The sequence below is a fragment of the Pimephales promelas genome, chromosome 7 (assembly GCF_988280905.1).
Source record: "Pimephales promelas chromosome 7, fPimPro1.hap1.1, whole genome shotgun sequence".
Lineage (NCBI taxonomy): Eukaryota > Metazoa > Chordata > Actinopteri > Cypriniformes > Leuciscidae > Pimephales > Pimephales promelas.
The window spans coordinates 27070892-27095793 of NC_142775.1; the positions used below are offsets into that span (position 1 = coordinate 27070892).

The window sequence follows — 24902 nt, forward strand, 5'->3', positions numbered from 1 at the left end:
AATTGTTTGGCTGGGTTACACATGGCACCCAGAGGTGTGCCGAGACACACATTCTGCCACAATTTACTTTTTTTTTTTATTGCTATGAAAGCAGTTAAAGCTCCCAGCATGCTAATTGGATGATGGATAAACATATATTTTTATTTTTAATGGTACATCTGTCCTTGAGCACACAATTTTAAATGATTAGGTGAGATATTTGTGAGAAACCCTTTCTTTAGTTTACAAACTTTTGGTGATTTAAATAACAAACATAAAAACTCTGCCTGTTTTAAGTCCCTGAATGTATGGCTGTGTTTGAGAGCGTGGTCTTATACTACAATCTTCATTCCATTGACTTCTTGTAATGTTCATGCAAATGTAAGAGACAGGTGAACCGAAGGTGAACTCCGACCTGTGAATTCATGTCACGTGACTGCATGTGAACAATAGAAGAGTAACGTTATGGTGTGACCTCTTAGCTGAATTAAAAGAATGTAAACTGTAAATCTGCAGGAATGCAGCATTGCAGTAAAGTGCAGTAAGTTGGATATTTTTTTTTATATTTCAGGTGTATTATTTGTTGAATTATGCTTTTTTTAAAAGACACCATAGAGTGTGCCTCGTATTATGACTGTTGTAGTGTCTGTTTTGAAGCGTTTTTTTAAGAAATTATTTAAAAAAATTTAGTTAAATTGATCAAAAGTGACAGTTAAGACATTTTACAAAAGTTTTCTGTTTTAAATAAATACTGTTCTTTTGAAATTTTTGTTCATCAAAGTATCCTGAAAAAAAATAGTAAAAATATTGAGTACTGCAACTGTTTTCAACACTGATATTTTTTCTTAAACACCTCATTAGCATATTATAATTATAAAGTTAATAAAGTTTGGCTTTAGTTATGGCTTGTGGAATGGACCCTGAGTGGCTTTACACGGGCCTCACAGATTTCCTTCGCTTGCATGTGTTTTCTGAAAGGCTTATTACCTTATTATGAATCATAAAATTTCAACAATAATACTTGTTTACAGAAAGGAAGAATTTGCATATCTGTTATAAACAGTTTAACAGCAAAGAGAAGAAACTGCTGTGACCGAAGGAACAGCCAGTTGTAGAGGCCCGATTCTTGACATGAAAAGTCATCCAGAGGCCGACTTAAACCTCCCCTTGTGTCAGGCTACTAGATTTGAAATCTCTATTCCCACTGTGCGTGAGGGTGGGTGTACGCCACATGTTTTTCTGAGCATGTCTGTGTGTCTGGAATAATAGCTCTGTCTGCCTGGGCTCGCTCCTCTCAGGCAGCAGCTCATGCTGCACATTTTACCCATTTCTTCAGGTGTCGTGACTGTTCCTGTGATCATTGATTAGTTATTAAAACGTGTGCAATGGATCACACAAAGTAACAGTGGGGAAAATGTTGGAATTTGTAAAAGGTTGTGTATGTGAAAGCTGTTGTGTTATTGTTTCCATAAATAATCGCTCTCAGCATATGTCCAATAGCCCTGCACTCTAGAGAAGATGGCATTGATCATGGTTCCCTGCAGTCAAACACAGGATGGATAGGAAGCCTTTCATGATCATGTGTTTACAAGAGACTAAAGCACTGGAATTCATCAAAACATGAAACGTGCAGTATGCCTTTAAAATGCTGCCTTCTCTTTATTTCTCTCTCTTATCAATCCTTGTAAACGTCACATCATTCTTTGAGTCACACATGCTCAAGTCTGTCCTAAATTTTTCAGAATCTCCTCTGTTCATTTCTCTCTCTTCTTTCCACGTCTGATCATCCAATAAACGTTGTTTATGCTTGTGCTATTTTAGTAATAAATGTCAATATTTAAAGGGATGTCTGTCGACTTTAACTCACCCTGTTGTTCCAAGCATGTATGACTTTCTTTGTTCTGTGCAACATAAAAGAATGTTTGAAGAATGTAACCAAAGTTTTGTTCAACATTGATTTCCATTGTTTGGACATAAACACTGAGACGTTTCTCAAAATATCATCTTCAGTTCTTCACATTTTCTCCTTTTACTTTTAACAGAATAAATAGACATACCGGTTTGGAACAACTTAAAGGTGAGAAAAAAAGATGGTTGAATTTTCTTTTTAAATATAATAGTGCAAATGAAGAGTTCAGATGCAAAAGCCTCTAAATGCCATTTGAAATTTTCATCTTTAATGATGATTTTTATCAAACTTGTATATTTAAGTTCAGTAATTTCACTTAAATAACAATTAATAGGTAATTATCATTGCCATTTAAGTGAAATTACTGAACTTAAATATACAAGTTTGATAAAAATCATCATTAAAGAAGAAAATTTCAAATGGCATTTAGAGGCTTTTGCATCTGAACTCTTCAAATGTTTTTTTTTGTTTTTTTTTTTTGTTTTTTTTTTTAGGATAGAAATTTATCTTTATGCTCACCTGAAAATGAGTACACTCAAACTATTAGGTGCTTACTTGAGGTAATGACAGAGAAAACTAGCTTCATCTGCAGTTATTTCAGTCCATTAAATAACAATCTAGCTAAACGTGACATGTATTTTAGGTTAATTCGTTTTTGTATTGTTTGATATAACAATCATTACCCATTTTATTGCCAGAAATCACAACATCCCCATTTGAAGTTTTGGTGTTAGGATCAATAATGGCATTAATGACACTTGGCTTCATGTCTGAAAGAATATACTGTAAGTGTTATTGGTCATTTCTAGTGACTGCAAGTGAATTAGTTGACTAGTGATTGATTCATTGCTTAATTTGGTGAAGGATTCCTTAGATTGATTCAAACGTTTGAGTTTGTGCATTTCCTGAATTGGATTACGCAAGTCTTGCTTAATCTTTCTTCTCTTACGAGAGTACTCTTGTTTTGAGTAAGCTAGCTTATGCTACGTGAAAATACATTTTCTCGAGAAAACTGAAGCCAAAAAAATATCCTTTTGTTTGCGTCGTTCTTCTGTTTCTTCGACGCTTTCCATTGTGGACGGCGTGAAAGACAAACCGAGTCTTCCTCAGGTCGAGGAAGCGGTGGCCACTCATCTCTCCTGTCTGCTGGATGGCAATCGAAGCTGGCGTTGCCTTCGAAGCCCTGCAGGGCCACTTTGGCTCTGATCAGTTGCACTTATTCCGCCGCCGGTCAAGCGGCGTCAGCACTGCCTTCCATGGCTGTTCTGCAAATTTATCAGGCCAACCTTCTCCGCACGTTGGACGAGGTGGGCCCCAATCCAGAAAGCTTCAGGGATCTGAGAAATGTGGTGTCCGTCTCTCACTGTGACCTGGAGACTAATGACAGATTGTTGATCTTTGAAAAAAAAAAAAAGTTCAGTTCAGGTTTGAAATTCATTATCTTTTATTATAGGCTATGTAGTCTAATATCATAGTAGGCCTACCCATAAATACCCCCTAGATTTCCTATTTAAATGCACACTATGCCAGATTTGTACCTTAATAGAACAGCTTCAAAGGGGTATCAGGCCGTGAGTGCAGAGACGCTCTGCGTGAGTGGTATTTACGACAGTAACGCTAAATACAAGTTCTACACAGCGACTCTATTTTGATAAAAATGGAATTCCTACATAGTGTGCCTTTAAGCAATCATCTTAAGCAATGTGAGGTGTCACACTCCCTTATATGGTCATCTTGGACTATCGAGCCACTTCCCCGGCCCGGCCGTCTTCACTATTATGTGTTCCCCGGGCACTTGGCCATTGGGACTATGAGTTGATGATTTCAGAATGCACAGCGTTTTACATTGGGTTCCCGTAGCGGAAACTAGCTTACGCAACACGAGAGTACTCTCGTAAGAGAGCGACACTCAGTTACTAATGTAAACTCGGTTCTCTCTAGTAGAGGGAACGAGTGTCGCGTAACCCTGGCATGCTAGTGCTGCGTTCTGGTTCACTTCGAGATAAAAACCAAAGAACACCCTTTCTGGACTCGATTTATATAGTGATAAGCCACTCGTATTTCGGCGGGACATAACACACAAGGGTGCCTGCACCCTCACTGGTACTCACGTCATGACCAGTCCATCGATAGGTTGCAGCATTTGCCACAGAGCGACCAATAGACGCGCAAGCTGCCTCGCCTAACTTTGCTCTGTGCAACAATGCGTTTTACACATAGGAAAAATTAAAGGAGGTTACGTTAGTAACTGAGTGACGTTTTTTGGCATGTGTTTTCTTGGCATTATTCTTATCTTTTGATCTGATCACATTCAATTCTGACTTCAATCTCACAACTCAGTGAAAATATGATTATTTTTGCTATAACACTTAACACTATTTTTGCTATAACACTATAACACATTTTTGCTTCAAGTAGTTTTAGCTGCTGAATGGCTTTGCATAAAACACTTATAAATCCACCAATAATCCTCGTTTGAGACATTTTTTTTCAACATCTGAGCAAAACTGAGCTCATTAAATGTAAAAAAAAAAAAAATAAATAATAGAATCCAGCAGTATATCAGTTTTTTTTTTTTTTTTTTCTTGCAGGATTAGTTTGCATGTGCTCAATAAACAGGGGATGTGTGTGTAATCTCCTTTTGGCTGCTTTCCCCGGTTGCTGCCCGTAGGATTGAGTTGGCGTGCTACAGGTCACCTTGTCCAAATTTTATCAAAATAACGCAGAGTAGATTAACTCTACTGATCTCAAGCTTTCCTCCCAAACAGAACAAACTCCTGCTAGCCTTTCTCAGCCCAGTGAACGTCTGAACTTTGGGATTTCTCCCAGGAAGTCTTTGAGGCTTATTAGCATGCAGAAAGAGTAGTCTGATGACGTAGACATCTAACTTTACTGCCCCGTTCCTTTAATATTTTACCTAATTGAAGAACAGAGAGGGTCACCAAATGAAATTTACTTCCTTAACTTTGCCAGAGTCTTGTGGTACTGCTAAGAGCTTGGCAAAGCTTGTGCCCAGCAGGTTTTGTGTTAACCTGCCCTCTGTTACAGCCCAGCAATGTGGCATCATTAGGTAGGCTGGGAATGGATCTGGCTAGAGGTTGACTGATGGTGGATTTTACCGATACCGATATTTAGGTTTGAACATGCATGCCAATGGATACTGGATTAAAAACAAACATAACACTCCAAGTAAAAAAAGTGCAGAAATAAAATAAAAAAGAAAAGAATCTTGAACATTTAAGAAACAAAATAAATGTTTAAATTAATTCTCAAATAAATTATGATTTATATTATACAAATTGTGCAAAGCAGATTTGTATTTCATGTGACAACATTTACTGGTTAAAATATAAATGAAATATATTATTAATAAGGGAATAATAACCATCTTTAAATTATGCATGATAATTTAATTAAACAACTAAAAGGCTGCAGAGTGAAATTACTTGCTCTAAAGGGACTCTGGACACTTGTTTCATACAAGTGCAACTGCATTTATTGATTACATTGAAACAAACTGAAATTCAGTTCAGTAATCAGTTCACATTATCTTTTTACATGACACATAATAAACAAAAGGCAATTTACAGCACAGAGTATTCCTGCATAAGCCTAATTTATTGCAACTCCATGGGGATGAAAACAAAAATGAACTTTGTTAAAAATTGACACACACATTTAAGGATAATAATGCAGAAATTTAAACTTGGCAGCATGATTGTTCTTAATTTAACGTGGATTTTTTTCCTCAATCTCACATGCTCCACGTTTGTTGTGGCAGTGAATGTGTACATGGAGACGACATCTGTAATAATAATACACATAAGTGATTATTCAATTTCATAATGCCCTTCATTATCACATATAATCTTTTTCACTATTTTGAAGTGCCACATTTTAACAATATTTTGCATATAAATTGCTGTTATTGCCAAAAAAGGTCTATTTCAATGGCATGTTTTTTTTTTTTTTTTTTTTTTTTTTCTATGCTATATTTTTCCGTTAATAGCATGGGTCAATCATCATTGGCCCAGGTTTGGGCATATTTGAAATAGATAAATAAAATAACAAATAACTAAGTCTGGCATTAGTGCAGAACCAGTTTTGTATTGTATTACACTTATAAAAGAATCAAATGAATATCAGAAATCAATATCATAAAAGCACAGTTCTTCTGACTCATATTTATTATAAGATGAGTTGGGATACATGCTTATCAGTGCATGAATTGAATTGTGTAAATGCATTGTGGTAAAGATACATAATCACTATATTAATTCTCTTTTGTTGTTCTTGTTCCAGAATCTTTCTTCTTTGTATCGGCATCCTCTCGTACGCCCAGCGTGACGTTTGGTGATTCGTTTGACCTACAGTGCATCGTAAAGCCACGACACAATCCCAACGTTCCTGCTGCGGTCACATGGCGCTTCCAGCCAGCAGAGGGCGATGGAGAGTTCCGAGATTTGGTGACGTTCACGCGGGATGGGACTCTGCAGTGGGGCGATCAACTGCTGGGCCTTGGCACGCGTACCACTGTGGATCGTACACCCACTAACACCAACTTCCGTCTCAGCATCACCCGAGCCGGACGCAAGGAGGCCGGGACGTACCAATGTGCTGCCTTACTTTATCGGAGGAATTACGATGGCACCTGGAGCACGGTGGCCAACCGCACCTCCAACCCGCTGGGCATCAGTGTACTGCAGCCTGGTGAGTCTAAAAACCGCTTCTGTCGCAGGAAAGGTGCATGTTAGGCGACCTAACTGTTTGACGGAAGGCAAGAAACAACCATGACTGTTCCGAAGCCACTAAATTACATATAAGTTCCATTGACATCCTTTAGGGTTTGGGTTTGTAACTTTGTATCCTCATGGCAGACAGCTGGAGCCACTCCTCCAGCCTTAAAAATTAGCATAAGCATTATAAAGAAGCACAGATGACAACTCACACTTTACTGTCACTACAGAAATAAAGATTTCACTGATAATGCACCATGTTGTAGTCTGGCCTAGTTTCACAACTTCCACCCTCACTAGTCTTCCACCCTCTTTTGTCATGTCTGCATGTGTGTGCTTCCTGAGATATTGGCCTATGTGTGCTCATAAGAGTAATTGAGATGACTGGCGTGTGTTTGTGCAGCTGAGACAGGCCTTCCTAATGGCCTGGAGTGAACAAAGAAGAGGTTGCTAATGTCCTCCACACCAGAGAAAGCGAACAGAACAGAAGAATATGAATGAGGTGGGGGTGGTTTAGGTGCAGGGGGGTAGTCATTAGAACAAAATCTGGAGCTCATTAAATTTAGTCCCTCTGGACTTCAATCTCTGGACAGAGCAATGTCACTCACAAAAGGAAGACCTCCTCACTGACCTCACACACACACGTTTGTTTTTCTATCACGGTGGAATTTTCCATTGACTTCTGCTGTTTTATACTGAGCTAATAATTTCATCCACCCTCTTCATTAAAGAGCACCTATCATGGATTTTTGAAAATGACTGTTCATGTAGTGCGGAATATAGCTCTAAGGGAATGAAAACATCCTGCAAAGATTTAAATCTGAAAGTGCAGCGTATATAAAGTTATTGTCTTTCAAAAGTGAGAGTCGGACTCTGAGTCTGAATTGTTTTTGAAAGGAGTTAGCTGTTACGTCGTGACGTAGATACAAAACATTAGCTCATTGGCCGCTCCCAACAACTGCGCGCGCAGACAGGAGTGTACTGTAAACTTGAAGTCTAGTCTAGAACACATTCAAAAACTTCAGCTGAATAGCCACAGTTCAGCCACTTGTTTTCATTGCCCAGGGACGAGCATGTGAAGAATCAGTGTTTAGAGTTTATATTTGCAACGATACCACAACAGTAGAGCCCGAACCTTGTGTTCTTATCATTTAATGACGAATCATTCAAAAACATAAATTAATACAAATATGGATTCGCAAGCCGGTTGTTCCCGAAGGAGGGCTCAGTATCCAGTGTATATGGATCAGGTTCGTCCTCCTCCAAATCACATGTCATTTGACCAATTGCCGCAGATTCGCGTCACTCAAAGGAGGTGTTTGGGAAAATGCATCGTCGAACGAATCATTTGGGAGTCGTTGAGCAAATCAGGTAAAAATAAATGCATATTATAAGACAAATAGAGTGTTTTTTTATCCTTGCATGCACGTTAAACTGTTTTTGGGAACTCCCAAAACAAAAATAGGAACATTTCAAATGCTATGATAAGGGCTCTTTAAGACATTATTTTGTATATTTTTTAAGCTGTTTTTCTTCTGGGGATCACTGTCTGGTACCCACAACATAGTGATTTCAGGTTTTACTGTCCTTGTGGGGATATTTGGTCCCCACAATGTAAGTACTGTATTTGGTTAGGTTGATAAACACAGAGGGGCAGATGTACAAACGCTTTTGCGCCCACTTCAGGCGTATTTGTTTTGCAAAGTGCGCATAAAACCATGGCGAGGTATGTACAAATGGGACACCCTGAGATGAAAGCGCAGACTGCCTGTCGCAGGAACTGAAAATGGCAAAATGCGCTTTGCATTCATTGGATGGTCATGGGGAAAATGGGAGTGTCAGATAAAGAGATGGGAGGGGAAACTGCACCTAATTATGTATTCCGCGTTATGTGCAGAAAAAGCCGGTGAAAGCGTGCCTCTATTTTGCTCTGAAAATTCTCTGCCTCTTAAAAGCAGGTGTAACTTAGGAAGTGGGTTTCCTGGCATATGCCTCCTCGTGAAATGGCAGCAGTAATCCGAACAAGTCGAAGAAATAGGATAAGGAGATGGGGTGGTGATGGCGCAGTGGATAAGACCCATGCCTTTGGTGTGAGAGACCTGGGTTTGAATCCACTGTGAGACACCAATGTGTCCCTGAGCGAGACACTTAACCCCTAGTTGCTCCAGAGGCATGCGACCTCTGACATATATAGCAATTGTAAGCGTCAATTAAATGAATAAATGTAAGGAGATGAGCTGAAAAGGTTTTTGCCACAAGAATCATACTTTTGCAGTTGAGTGAAAACAAAATCATTGTGCTACAGATTAAGCAGCTACGCAATATTACAGTTACTGGAAGAAATCAAAGATGACATTAAATCGCTGACTCAGCATTCACATTCCATTCCAGCAGTCGTTCTCCTCACTTCATTACAATTATTGGCAACAGGATCATTTCAAACAGTCGTAGAATTATCAGTGGAGGTGGAGGCCCATACAATTGCGCATTTAAATACGTGCAATTTACGTTATAGTGCGTACAGCTGCTGATTACCTGCTGAACTGCAGGTTTGGTGCATAACACGCACACTGTGGTTTCACATCAAGCGCTTTCTCCATCTTGGGTCTGGGGGGCATGGCGCTACTAACACTGCGTTCGCAACTGTACGTACATCTGGCCCAGAGAGTGTTGTGGACCTGTGCCGATGCCCATAATGAACCAACTTTCATAATTTACCTTTGTCACAATACCAAAATTTCAGTAGTTAATGCCAATACCAGTGAAATTTTACATATCCTGGATACAAATTGCACAGGAAATGCTAATACAGTATGTTATTGAACATATTAATTAATTTTTTTTTTAAAAATTGTTTCACATTTTATTTTGTAAATAAAAAATTTTCTCATTTAAATTAGTATCAATGACACCGATGCAGTGTACATTTTATCACATCCTCAGACCTCACTCATATAACGAAAAGGTGTCACATGAAGGCATCAGCTTTTTGTTATGAAGCAGAAGTGTAGTGTACACCTCATCCAGCCACTATATTATTAGAGATAATAGAGCTCACTGGCATGGAAACACACTCCTGTCTGTCCTTTGTCAAGCCGTGGTCTCTATAGACTAGTCAGTACAGCAGCAGATGTGTTTATTCCATAGCATTTTTTTTTTCTATTTATTTTGTGCATGTAAGTGTGGGTGTATGTTTACATGTATATTTTCTTGACATTATTTGTAACCTTGACCCTATGTAGTATGTACCATAAAGTTTGTTTTAATGTTTGGATGCATGAGACCTCATACCATTGCCTTCCATCTCTCCATTTCAAGTTGTGTTTGTAACTGTTGTCTAACCCGGTGTGGAGCTGAGCCCCTTAGTAAGAATCAATGCGATGACTTGGCAGGAGTTAATGGCTGGAAGACAACCCTGGGGGAGAAACATGCTCTGCTTTCCCCCGCAGGCCTCCTCCCTGCCCTCTGGCAGCACTCAAATCAGTGCAGCCCGCTGGAGACTTGCTTGTAGGTACACTAGCTTATATCAGCCTGAGGTTCCCTTGTTACAAAGCTCATCTAAACAGGATTGTGATTTTGTGTTTGTGATGCCTTTTTGAAAATGGCTCAAATGAAAAAATCAAATGCAATTTAAAATGTCATGCATTTGGAATATTTTGAATGCATCAAAATATCCTGTTCTATTAACATCGCCATAATGATGTCTATTAGCATTGACAGAATTACCAGCATCATTGCCAATTTACTCTTTATTATAATTTAACTTCCTGATTTTTTTATTTATTTTTTTATTTTTTTATTTTTTTATTGGTGCTGATGCATCACTTAAGTCTATCAGGGGAACTTTTAGGGAGGATCAAACAACAAACACATGTGACTTAATTTCTTCCATGGAACACAAAAGGAGAATTTAATTGGTTGTTCTTTTCCATACAGTTAGAAGCCATGAACGTCTCTTTGGAAAAAAAAAAAAAAACTCTCAAGATTTTTAAGAACAGAAAAGCACCGTAAAAGTATTGAACGTTTTAATCCATGTGACTGACAAAAACTATAAGTATGTGATAGCAGTCCGTTCATTAGTTATTAAAGTGACAGCAGCCTAATATTCCAGATGTTGCCTATTTTTGTAATGTTTTAATATTTTTTAGACAAAAAGTAGTATTTGATACACAAACACTATAATGTTCTTTACTGAGAATGTTGCTCCTCTATTGAGCTTGTAAATATGGATAATTTAGTCTGTGAGTTGAACTGGAGAACTAGATCAGGGTGATTTAAATAATAAATAAAAAAAAAAAACGTCTGACTGAATGAGTTGTCCTTTTTAAATCTTTTCAATGATTTGCCAGGACAGTTCTTCAGAATTTCTCCTTTTATGTTCCACAGAGGAAGTCATACATGTTTGGGATGACATGAGGTGAGTAAATGACCAAATACAATTTTTGGGGTGAATTATTTAAGCCTTTTTTAGCAAATAATATATTCTGTATTATTCTAAGTTTTGTTGACATTACCTATTAGCTCCAGTAAAATGATATCTGAAGCTGAAGTTGAAATATACCTGAAGGTCCTTTTAAAGTGAAGTTGAGTTGTTGTGGATGTAAAGGCAGGGTGAAAGCGCAGATTCCTGTGAGCTTGTTTTTCATGTTTGACTTCCTGTTGGGCAGTCTGACACATTGATGTCTGCGAGACAGGAACTTCCACCTGATGCTTTGAAATGCAAGACAAGCGAGCCTTAAGGTTTTGTTCCAACGAGCGTCATACAGGAAGTATTAAACCAGATAGAGTAAAACAGAATCCATATGGTTGTGTAGACTGTTAACACTAAGAAATTCATTGAGTTTTACTTCTATAGTAAACACATTTGAAAATAATTCAAGATGCATTTTTTTTCTAAATGTATTATTGGGTTATTTTCACCCTTCTACTCATCATAAGTTGATCACTAAGAGGAACACTGGATCCCAAAATGCAGTGCCGTGACCCATTATAAAGTTGTGTGTATGATTATAAATTATAAAGTGTAGTGTATGAACTTTATATGGTTATTTTGTTATTCAACATCAGAGTCTGTAGACGCAACAGTTGAGTGCATGAAGTGTCCAACATTCCCCACTTTGTTTTTTGTTTTTTTGTTTTACTAATTGCATCACCCGGGTATTTAAAGTGCACTTTTTCTTTTTGTAATTTTCAGCGTGAACACACTTTTCACACTATGTATTCTAAGTATGTGGACTGAGAAGGACCTTCTGTTTGTTTTTAAGTAGTATAAGTCAAGTTGACTATAAAATGAAAAAGACTAAAACTTAATAAAGTATTATAAAATCTAAATATTAGATGCATAACTTAAATTAAAAAAAAAAACTAAGTTGCTGTCTGGGTAATTCATTGAAATAAGCTAATTGAATAAATAAATTGTAATTAAAGTTTTTGTTTTCATATATATATATATATATATATATATATATATATATACACACACACACACACACACATATATATATATACATATATATATATATAATAAAATTAAATATAATAATTAATAAATAAAAATAAAAAATTACAAATGCACATAAAAGTACCAAATCTTAAACTAAATTAATAACTGAAAATATAAAAATGATTTCTAGTATAATATATTGCTAATAATAATATTAAGGGTATGTGGTGCTGAACATTGCATTTTATAACTTTAAAAGCTAGTATGCAGTATAGTCTGTATTAGTGGATGTTCTGTATAGTGAGGTAATCACTATATTGGTTTTCTAGGGATCTGTTACAAAAATGTAGTATTTCTCAGGGGTGTGTGGCCAGTGACATCAGGGACTGTTGTTGTGTAAACCCATTCAGCGGTTGCAGTACCTTTTCCCAGTAAGATTCTTCAGCCGCACTACTTCTTACGTGCCAACGGTTTGGTTTACACAAGTATCACACACATATGTTTAAGATGCAGAGCGAGGCAGAGCTCTTTGCTCCACTGGCTCCGTGACCTTACTCTCTCAAGGGGAAAGCCACACGACCCTTCAGCATGCATTTGGGAATCAACTTATCATCCTGAGCACTCGTTTAGTTTCCCTGGTGCATGCTTCACTGTGTTTATTACACTGAATGGTAGGCCATTAGAGAGCAAACACAGAGACGTTTGAGCAATAGCTTGTAACTTTCGACAGATATTTTTCTTTAAATCAATTTGAATTTAAAAGTGTAGTTTTTGAAAATTTTTAGCTACCCTCCAGTCTCATGAAGAACAACACAGAGGCAGTTTCGCAGCTATACCGAGTTAAAAATGTGTAATTTCTTAATGCAGTCCTGGGGCCAGTTGCATAAACATCTTAAGAAGTGTCTTAAGAACTAATATGACCAACTAGCATTAGTTAGGGGTAATTAGTCTTACTGTTCAGTATCAAATTAGACCAATGTACGTTTTTATGTAGCCAACTTTAAAAAGTTGAACAGTCTTGAAGAAAAAAAAATTGATGACTAACTTGTAAGACTAGTCTTAGCAGTTTATGCAACTCGCCCCTGTGGTGGATATTTGACGTTCTAACATCACAGAGTTGTATCCAAAAAACATTTCATAAACATACTCAAACATGGCCCTGCTGTTGATGTTTACTTCATTATTGACATTTCAGAACAGTGCTGATGGAGTCCCAGAGTGTCTCTGTCATCATCTGTCTCTGAATGCAGATTCTCCAGTCTCTCTCAGCTAGGACACATTGGAGCGTTTGATCGGAAGAGAAGTTTTACACAAAGATTGAAAAGGGCGAGAGAGAGAGAGAGAGAGAGAGAGAGAGAGAGAGAGAGAGAGAGAGAGAGAGAGAGAGAGAGAGAGAGAGAGAGAGAGAGAGAGAGAGAGAGAGAGAGAGAGAGAGAGAGAGAGAGAGAGAGAGAGAGACCTCCTCTCTAAACTAACTTACATCTGCTCCGTTTTTAGTCCAAAACTTACTCCAAAGAATTAGCACTTTTGGATGAAAGCGTATTGCATTCACTTGAGGAAACAAAATCTACACTGTAAAAATGAATATGCTTTATCTAATCAATAAAATTGTGGCAACAGATTACAAGCAATATTATTTATTAAATTGAACAAATTAGAATTGAGCAATAGTTCATCAAATTAACATTCTAATTAATTCTAATTTGTACAATTTAATTAATAATATTGCTTGTAATATGTTGCCACAATTTTATTGATTAGATAAAGCATATTATTTTTTGCAGTGTACTCATTTTTTTTCTGAATTAACGAGTTAATTATCTCAGAATTACGGGATCATTTTTCATCGAAAAAAGTTTTTGCTCTGTTTTTTTCTGAATTAACGAGTTAATTATCTCAGAATTACAAGATAATTTTTCAAGGAAAAACATTTTTGCTCTGTTTCTTCTGAGTTTTTGAGATAATCAAGTCATAAATTCGGAATACAAGAGCAAAACATTTTTTTCCATGAAAAATTATCTTGTAATTCTGATATAATTAACTCTTCAATAATTTTTTTCTTCAAGTGAATGCAATATGCTTCCATACTTTGAGTAAACTTTTTTTATGAGTAAAATATGTTCTGTTAAATTTACTTGAAGAGACTTTTACATTTTGTTCTAAAATATAAATTTTTCTGTCACTGTGTTTAAAAACAAAATTACTCTTAGCCGAAGTTTTTACAACAGGACTGGAACTACCATTATGACGTGAGTTAATATGCTTGACACATAGAACAAGCATTGTTTGGTTTAAAATTTTAGTTTTAAAATTCATGTTTAAGGTATGAATGTGTATAATTTATGTTGAAGAAAAAAAACATGACACTTTAAAGAGAAAAAAGACTGTTTGCCAAAAGATCTCTAAATCTGGTATACAGTAAAAAGATGATGGTTTAAGAAATGGCTCAGTGTTTTGTTTGTGTCCGTACAATGAAAGTCATGCGGTCTTGTTTTCATTGTATGGACAATGACATTTTTTAAAATCTTATTTTATGTTTCACAGAAAAAAATAAATAAATAGTCATACAAGTTTGGAACGACATGAGTAAATGATGACAGAATGTTCACCTTGAACACCTCCCAGGCATGAAAACTTACACTGTGGTATGTGTTATATAACAACTTTTATCAACGTCACAATATCAGATTGACATTTTTATTAATCAATTAGGGGAAGTATTTATTTTAGGTCCTGTAACTTATAATTTAATATGCTTCACCTTTTAAAAGAATACCTTCAAAATTGAAAAATTCCTCCATTTTAAATAGTCCTGCATTGTTATTTTTTAAGTACAAATACCATGCAATAATATTAAATAAGCAACAATGCTGTTTAAAATAAGTTTAGATGGAGTATAGCCAACGCATTCTCACCCCAAGGCGTCACCTTTGACCATGCTTCAATATTTGACGTTTTAGGCGCCCTTTAGCGTCACTTACATGACGCGATCCTACGGCGTCATCTAACTGACGCTAAAGGAAAGCATCAGTTAGAGGACGCGGTTAGGTTTAGGTCTGGGGTGGGGGTAGGGTACATGCGATCCTAGGGCGTCATCTAACTGATGCTAAAGGGCGCCTAAAGCGTCAGATATGGAAGCATGTCCAAATGCTTCCCAAGGCGTCAGTTAAGTGACGCCTTGGGGGTGAGAATGGGCTGGTATAGCATGTCAAGCTACCGAACTTCCATAAAGTATTTCAATGCAGCCCATATGAATCATAAACCATGTAGAACATTAATTTTATCTGCTTTATCTTCATATCTGTTTGTGCTAGTTTTCTAAATGTTAAACACTTCTGGCTAAATGTTGCGAGCTGACGTTTGAAGAAACGGGTTGTGTGGAGAAAATTCTCTGAAAGAAATGGAGACTGGAGTGGGGTAATGATGTGTGAAAACATCATGCAACTGACTGAATGCATTATTGAGAGACATTAAATCATGTCTCCAGAAGTGCCTGTTTAATATGTATAAGGCAAAGCGCCTTCTCACCGCGTGAACATGAGGAAGAGAGTGGCTCAGTATAAATACAATAAATTGAATATTTTTTTGCAAGGATGGCTTCGTTCACACGGTGAAAACAAACACTAAACATTCATTGTGGTCTGAAACAAGTTGGATGTTTGCTCAAGGAGTTCGAGAAGGTCTGCGCCTGGCAGTAAAAAGGTAGATGTTTATCTCGTCTCATAGGACAGGTCGTGTCTGCTTTAAAGCCTTTTAATTCATATTTAATATGTAGGCCGGCTCGTGTGCTTGCCTCAGCACCCACATCTGGAGTTCCACACAGCATCATGGGAAGAGACTGTGGTGCCACAGCTACACCCCTAAATTTCTGCCTCGCGGCTCGTGAAGACAGTCTTTTGCTTTTCCCCTCACCCACTTGTATTTTTTTTACTCATTGACCATATTTACATGCATGCTGTTTTGTTCTATTCTGAATAAGACATTTATTTGCATTTTACTAATTTACTGGCTGTAATCAATGTATTAAAGGGAAAGCTCTGTCATGGCTACTCTGTTCATGTCGTTCGAAACCTGTAGGACATTTGTTCATCCTCGAAACATGGAATTTGAGAGATTTCAGCCCATTCTCACCCCCAAGGCGTCACTTAACTGACGCCTTGGGAAGCATTTGGACATGCTTCAATATCTGATGCTTTAGGCGCCCTTTAGCGTCAGTTAGATGACGCCCTAGGATCGCGTGTACCCTACCCCCACCCCACACCTAAACCTAACCGCGTCCTCTAACAGACGCTTTCCTTTAGCGTCAGTTAGATGACGCCGTAGGATCGCGTCATGTAAGTGACGCTAAAGGGCGCCTAAAACGTCAAATATTGAAGCATGGTCAAAGGTGACGCCTTGGGGTGAGAATGCGTTGGAGATTTCTGTTCCTCCTGACAGCTAGCACTTTGATTAAATAAGTTCATAAAGAATCATAAAACTAATGTAAATTGAGCTGTTTAGTCCAAATTTTTTTAAGTGACTCGAAACCATAATAATAGGGAAGAAAACACTATTGCAATTTCCATTTAAACTTTACATTGCATTTACATTTATGCATTTGGCAAACGCTTAAATTGAAAGCGACTTACATTGCATTTCAAGGTACACATTATCAGTTATTGCTTTCCCCTGGCAATTGTACCCATGACCTTGGTGTTGCAAGCACCAACGCTCTACTGTTTGAGCTACAGTTATTGACAAGAAAAAAAAATCTGCATAAAACTAAAACTGCACAGCACACTAATTTTAAATACTTTATGTAAATATTAATGTATGCACATAAACTCCTACATGAACAGGTGCTCATTCCACCCCTTACTCCTCATGGATTCCTTTCGTAGGTCTGTGTACATTAGATGTGGGTTGTGAAGGCAGTTTATGTGATTCAGTTTCTCAGGACTAACGGCATGAAAGTGGACGTATCAAGTTTCCGAGAGTAGGTTGTTCCAGGCCCTGCTCTGTATTCATTAAACTGTCCCTCTGTTCCACTTCTGCCACTTAATGAAACAACACCGGCAGGTTGATCCAAAGCTTTGTGGCGACAATATTCATCTTCCCTTAGTGCTCACACTTTTGCTTGAATTATATTATGTCTTCAAGTGCAATAGAGGGAAACTCCTCTAGCTGTGATTTCATCAGACATCCACAACGACCACAACGACTCCACACACAAAACTCTGTGTGCAGCATCTCAGCAGGGGCTGCAATGTGATTTTCTCCTGTTTGAGCTCAACTTTCTAAATCTTTTTACATTTTAAATCTCGATTCGGCATTTAAATCTCAATATGATGGGTTGTTTTTCCTCCCATGATTGCGTTTGTGCTTTTATGGCGAATGTGAAATGCAATAAGAAAACACATGTTCATTTATGACGATCTCGAGGGACGCTGCCTAACCTTCCAACGTTGTGACACAATCTAATCTGTGTGTGGTAATGCCAGTGGATGTGTCCTAATGGGACCATTGCCACTCCAGATTAATGAAGCAGTCAGATGTGGAATATGAACATTTTTTCATTAGTTTCTCAGCAGAAACAGGATTTAGTGTTGCCCTACATAGAATACGGAACAAAAAGAGTTCACCTACACACAACCAAATATATAGCACATGCTGTTTGCACATGCTTTCATCACAAAAAAAAAAAACAGACAAATTGCCACTGTCAGAGCTGTGGTGGGTGTGCATGCTGACATATTAGCTCTGTTTCAAATGCAAACCCGGTGAGCTGTCTTCCTAGACAGCATTTTAAGGCATCATGCTGTTACAGCATTATTATTCTGCCTTCAAAGATGTCTTTTTGGCCGTGTTCTAAGTCAGCATCGCCTGCAGTGTGAGAAGAGAATCCCGCAATGCATTGGACTGAAGTCAAATATCCTTGTTTTTCATTCGTTGCAATATATTGATAAAGAGCTCCATTTCATTAAATATGAGTGCATGTTTTGTATTTGAAGAGTTCAAAAAGCCTCTAAATGCCATTTGAAATTTTCTTCTAAAATGACCATTTTTATCAAGCTTGTATATTTAAGTTCAGTAATTTCACTTAAATGACAATTAATAGGTTATCTTCATTGCCATTTAAGTGAAATTACTGAACTTAAATATACAAGCTTGATAAAAATGATCATTTTAAAAGAAAATTTTAAATGGCACTTAGAGGCTTTTGCATCTGAACTCTTCATTTGTTTGCACTAATTAGCACATCACATTGTTAGTGTATCAATGTGCTAACAAACATTTCAACTAGTAAGTATAAAGTAAAAGTTAATACTTATATTCAGCAGACATTAAATTAATCGATATAGTGGAATTTATAATTGTTATGAATGATATATATTTCAAATAAATGCTTCTCTTTTGAACTTTCTACTTTATTTCAGGAGAAATCCTGAAAAAAAAAGTAATATAAAAATATTAGGTAGCACAACTATTTCGACATTAATTGTAATAAGAAATTGAAGAAGTTGGTTGCACTTTATTTTACAGTACATGCACTTACAGTGTACTTGCACAAGTGTGTGCTGAGTATTTTAAGGTAACAAATGTGGCCTAAGGTTCAGTTTAGGATTAGGTTCAGGTTTAATTTATAGTAAGGACATAATCAAGGGCAGGACTGTAAAATAAAGTGCCTCATCCAAAATGTTCATTGAGAAGCAAATCAGCATATTATAATTATTTCATAAAGATCATGTGACACTGAAGAGAATGACTTTTGATGTTTAGCTGGATACGTACACAATTAGTTAGCCCAACAGTCTTTAGTCACCGTAACTTCACACTCGATCGGCTCAAAGCCCAGCTAGACGACTGGATTGGAATAGTCGATTGTAATAAAATAAAATATTTACAATTTATAATGTCCTGTATCATGCAAATATAATCAATACAAAGCATCAAATGCTCTCGAATGAAGAACCCAACATTAAGAAATACATGAAGCTAGCTGAGAGTGTCGGCCGCTCTCAGCCTCACGGTCTCATCTGGAGAAGCCCCAAATCCACAGCCCATTCTCACCCCCAAGGCGTCACTTAACTGACGCCTAGGGAAGCATTTGGACATGCTTCAATATCTGACGCTTTAGGAGCCCAGTTAGATGACGCCCTAGGATCGCGTGTACCCTACCCCCACCCCAGACCTAAACCTAACCGCGTCCTCTAACTGACGCTTTCCTTTAGCGTCAGTTAGATGACGCCGTAGGATCGCGTCATGTAAGTGACGCTAAAGGGCGCCTAAAACGTCAAATATTGAAGCATGGTCAAAGCTGACGCCTTGGGGTGAGAATGCGTTGAAAACCAACACTATCTCACGACCAATTCGTACGAATTCGACGCATGATTAAAAAGTGGCTAATTCGTACTAATTCGTACGACCTCACTCGTACTAATTCGTACGATTTGTCTAAACCCACGTGATGTTTAGGTTTAAGGGCGGGGTAAGGGGTAGGTCATTCGTACGAATTCATACGAATTGGCCAATTCGTAAAATATGTACGATTTAGCAAAATCGTATTAATTCGTATGAGTGAGGTCGTATGAATTGTTACGAATTAGCCACTTTTTAATCATTCGTCGAATTCGTACGACTTGGTCGTGAGATCGGGTTGCCCAAAACCCCTTGCTACATTTCATTATATAGACAGAAACTTCTTTCCTGTGGAAACGTGCTAACAATGGATATTGGCATTCAGAGGTTACACCTTCAGGGGAGACCATTTGTCTAAAGACCACATTCCTTTGTGTGCCAGTTATCTCTAAACTCTTAAAAACCTTATTACCTTTTGTTTTACTTATTTGGGAATGATACACTTATACCAGTCACCCTGAGACATTTCGAATGATACTAAATATGTATAATACTCAATATTTATTCACATTAAACCATATAGATTTGTGTGTGTGTGTGTGGGTAATCTCTGCAAGAGTGGAAGATTAGGGGAAGAAATGTAGATTAGGATGAGAGAGGTGAGACCTTTGTCTCAATAGTGCACGAGGAGAATTTTTCAGCAAGGTCATTTGTCCACTTGAGGAGTGGTCGTTCCTCAACTACTTCCAGTTGTTTTTCCAGTCTCACCATGAAGTCAAAATTGACTATTTTGACTCTCAAATCAAAACAACTTGCCTTCTCTCTTGTAATGGCATCTGTACTCTTCTCTGATGATGTCTTTTCTCACATTCACATGACATCACATTGATAGCAATCAAAGAACCATAACCATCCAATCAATTGACAATGGACAAAATCAAGTACGGCCCTACATTTTTTCTTGTGCTGTTTCACTCAGGTATACATCACAACAAGGAAGACAAGTCAAACGCAATTTCCATCTCATGCCGACTTGAACACACCGACAAACCTTCTTTTGTTGTAATGTAGTTGATAGAGGTGGTGCTTCATCTGCTGAGCATTACTTTCTGTAAGCCTACATCTCACTGTGTTACTTCCCTCCATTAATCAGCCTTGACTGGATCCAGTCTTACAGGAATGTGTCACCAGACCTGAGGTGGTAGTCAGCTTTAAGCTTTCTCCTCCAGTCAAATCCTTACCTTTAGTGATGTGTAAGAAGGCTACATGGCTCTGTCATCAGATTTTGAACAGCATCCCTTTGTCTTAGATGCGAGGAAGCACTGTGAAGTACTTGCTTGAGTGTTGTCTCACTATTTGATGTTGAGATGAGTATTATTAGCTTGAACACAAGTCAAAGGGTTATAAAACAATCAATATTGGTTGTTCTCTCTCTTTCTCATTCGATCTTGTACCCTGTTCTTTTGAAACTTTCTCATTAATACAGTGCTGTCCCAGCGGCCCCTGTTAAATTTCCAAGTGTCCTTGACATTAATGGGTCCTGGCACTGACGGATCAATGCTCTCCCACACCTGTCGTGCCCAGTGGGCACCAGTCATCCTGCCCACTGATGGCTCTCACAATGCCTGTAATCGATGGCATCTAAATTGTCATGGAGAACCGCTATCTCTTTGTCCCACGGATGGATCTCTGCTGTCCATCTTCATTAGGAGCATAGTCTTCCAACATGCACCACAATCTCCCTCCAGGGCACAGAGGATTTATCAGCCTCTCCTTCCTTCCCCACACACATTCTCTGTTTCTCTTTTCACGACACCCTGTAGCTTCACGCTTTCTTACTCTCTCCCACCCTCTGTCTGGTTTGCTCCTCCTTGACCATCCCTACTAGGCCAAACTAGTGAACCTGGGCAAGTGTGAACAGGTGCAGGTGCAGGTGTTTTCATATCTCCCAGAAAAAACATGAGAGGAGAACCTCTCCCGAGATCCAGCATAGAAATCTGTGAACCTTATTGGCTGCATGACGACACTTTCTGTGCCGAATTTCACTGTAGAATGATGTGACCTACGGTACAGCTCAGATTCTTGTATATAGTTTCTTAGCCTGCATGCATAGTCATCTGGAATGTGGGATGTTGTGTAGCCGCTGAGCAGTGTGTGTGGACCACACATTTATTCAAAAATTCAAAATTGGTAAAAGGATAGCAGTAAGCAAATGAAGACAAAAGGCAAGTTATGATTTTGTTTTCCCTCTGAGTGAGTCTATGCTCAGTTTCATGAAGGGAAGCTTCAAAAGTGGCTTCTGAATCAGAAACAACAAGGCAGATGGAAGAGGTTTTAAGATTTCTTTAATTAGTTCTAATTCATCTAAATTAAACTACAACATATGCATACATGCAATAGTTTGTAGATGTTTTTAATGTTATGTATTTACAAATATACTACAATGGTTCAAAAGTTTGTGGTCAGGTCTTGTGCAGGCTGAATTTATTTGTATACAGTAAAAAACAGTAATATTATGAAATATTCCAATTTAAAATAACTTTTCTATTTTAATATATTTTCAAATGTATTTTATTCCCGTGATGGCAAAGCTGAATTTTCTGCATCATTACTCCAGTCATCAGTCTCACATGATCCTTCAGATATCATTCTAATAAGCGAATTGCTGCTCAAAAAAACAAAATGTTGAAAGCAGTGCTGATTCATATTTGTGTTGAAATGATGCTTTTTTTCAGGATACTTTGAGTAATACATTCGAAAGAACAGCATTTATTTGGAATAGAAACCGTTTGTAACATTATACGTGACTTATGTCACTTTTGCTCCATTTAATCTATCATTTGCTTAATAAAAGTATCATTATTATTATTTTGTTTTTAAAGTTTTCTGTGATGGGTAAGTTTAGGGATAGGTTATGGTTTGGAGATAGAATATACATTCTGTACAGTATAAAAATTATTGTCTATGGAAAGTCCCCTTATAAAATAGAAACCTAACATGTGTATTTACATGCTTGGTTCCTTCCATATAGATGTGCAAAAGGGCCAGTTAAGAAACTAATTAGGGTCAGTACCAGTTTTTCTTATACAGGAATATTGATATTCATTAAAATATGGCATTATGCTGCTCACAGTCATTACTCTTGCTTCTACAGTTATGTCAGTTTCATTGAGTTAGTTGGCAGTATTTGGATGTTCTGCTTTGATCAAAGTACTTGGCCCAAGAAGCTCTGATCTGCAGTATTCTCCAGACAGTATTCCAGGAGTCTTTAGAGCACCTTATATTTCTTGCAGAGCCAGAAACCACCAGCTCTTTGCTCCTAATTCAATCACTAGAGCTTTGTGTGCTCCCTTATTTTCCATCTCAGTGCCCAAGCAATAGACCTTACTCCATGACATTCACTGACACAATGGAAGATTGATGAAGCACATTTGTTTCTGAAGCATTCATATTCAAAACCAGTTTCATACGGGTTTGGTAATTAATTAGCTCTGAAATGATGTTCAAGGTCAAAATATAGGGTACTGTATCTCACCAGATTCACACAGGACCCCTTCAGCGCGCACACACACACACACACACACCTGCACTGTGGTTAAAAACCTAGTGAAGTGCCTACATAGACAGGCTAATGTGGGATATTGGCAGAATTCTAAAGCATCACTGCAGGTATAAATCTCAAAGATCCCACAATACGCTGTGACTTCAATGACAAAAATCAATCCAAATGGTGGACGAATAAAGAGATAAGTTGATTATTTTTATATTTTTGCTATTGTATGAAGTATAAAGTTGCTACCTATGTGGAGTGTTCCGAATGTGTCATTTGGGCTCTATTTCAGAATGCTGTGTAGACAGTAGACAGCAAGGCATCACTCCAGCCTTATCTTAACTGATGGTGCTCCATCAACTGTCATTTTGCATATTTAAAAAAATAAAATAAAAAAGAATTTGTTCAAACCTCTTTTGGGACCACTTGAAAAACACTTTCAACTCTCAAAAATATGTCCTTATTAATCACCAGCACTTCTTCTTGCAACTTTCGCCTTTCTATATCCATAAACACTTCATAAAAGTCTCTGAGGATGTCACACATCTTTTTCAAAAATGTCTCCTCACTCACTGAGCTTGTTAATGTCACTTGACTTCTTCACTCTTCAGTGCCTGTAATGTTTCCATTCCTTTTTACATTTGGATGAGTTGTTTTTGCTGATTATCATACAGTACATCTGAGGCCCTGACTGTAAAATGACAGAAAGGCCTTTGGGTAACATGACTGGAGCATTAACCAGATGCTAATTCAGCCTCAATCCTCACCAGACACTCTCTCCGGCCAACACTGAAAACATTGAATTTTGTTGAATGCTCTCTCTGTGCATGAAAATACATATCTAATACTTTGTGGGCTGTTTTTTGCTGTGTCACAGAATCGAACCCCTGCATATGTAGTATGTTAAGGGAGGGGGGGACGTCTCAGTAGAAGTTGGAGGATTAATGGAGGGAGGATATGCCCAGGAAACATTGAGGACTCATCTGTGGACTCCCTGCCCGAGCACAGATTCACATAATTACAATAAACCCCTAATTGCATTGTAGAAGACGGCTGGAAATCCGTCTGCAACACAAAGGAATCAGAGATGTATCAGCCTCATTAGCATAGATATTAGGCTTCCATTATGCTTTTGTAGCATACGGAGGGCAGCAGTGTTCAAGCCCCATTCTTCACTGTGCAAGGCAGATCTGCTTAAACTGCTCTCCTGAGGGAAGACAACCTCCCACCCCTCCAAAAACACACACACAATCTGTTTCCCTGGTATTAAGCACATATCAGAATGTTAATATGACACATTGCAGGCTCTGCTGCATGGATTTACAGTTAATGGAAGAGCAGGCAAGTTTGGATGTGACTCTAAGCTGGCCTTCAATGTGCTTGAGTTAGTGCTTCCTTAAAAAAAACACTATTTATTTTTTGTATGCGTTTTCACTTGCAGTCGCACTACTCCGCTGTCCATAATTTCACTTTTCCTCTCACAACTCTGTGTTCAGTTATCCACCTCATCTCTGTTCAAAGTGAGCACTGAGCCGCTCTTCCACCTCTTTGCGATTTGAACAATCATCTCTTAATATTTCTGCGCCGTTTACTCTTTCTCTGATCCCCCCATTTTTTGGATGTTGTGCTTTTTACCTCTGTTCTTCTCTTCCTCTCAGGCACTCTTCTGCCTCCTCTTTTCATCTCTGATGATTACCCACCTCCACTTGTCATTGCTCCACTCAAAGCCACTTTACATCCGCAAGGCAGCAAATGGATCCCCTCTCTCTTTCTCCCTTTTAAAAAAGAGAGTGCTCCAAAAAGACTTTTATGTTTACAGGTATATCTCAACTATTTCTCAGTCTCCACTCGTGCTCGTGCAAATAGGCGTGCATGTGGAACTCATAAATATGCATGAACGGGGATATTAGTGTGTTGTAATTGATTGACAGTTGTAAGAACTCTTCA

At 37.9% G+C, this 24902-nt stretch overlaps 1 protein-coding gene across 1 annotated transcript in view; it reads left to right on the forward strand.

Moving 5' to 3' along the window:
- Positions 1-24902, forward strand: part of igsf3 (immunoglobulin superfamily, member 3) — a 193589-nt gene that overhangs the window by 152529 nt on the left and 16158 nt on the right. Inside the window, exon 6 of the mRNA XM_039652012.2 lies at positions 6191-6598. Within this exon, the coding sequence (XP_039507946.2) occupies positions 6191-6598 (408 nt within the window). The remainder of the gene's footprint in view (positions 1-6190; positions 6599-24902) is intronic.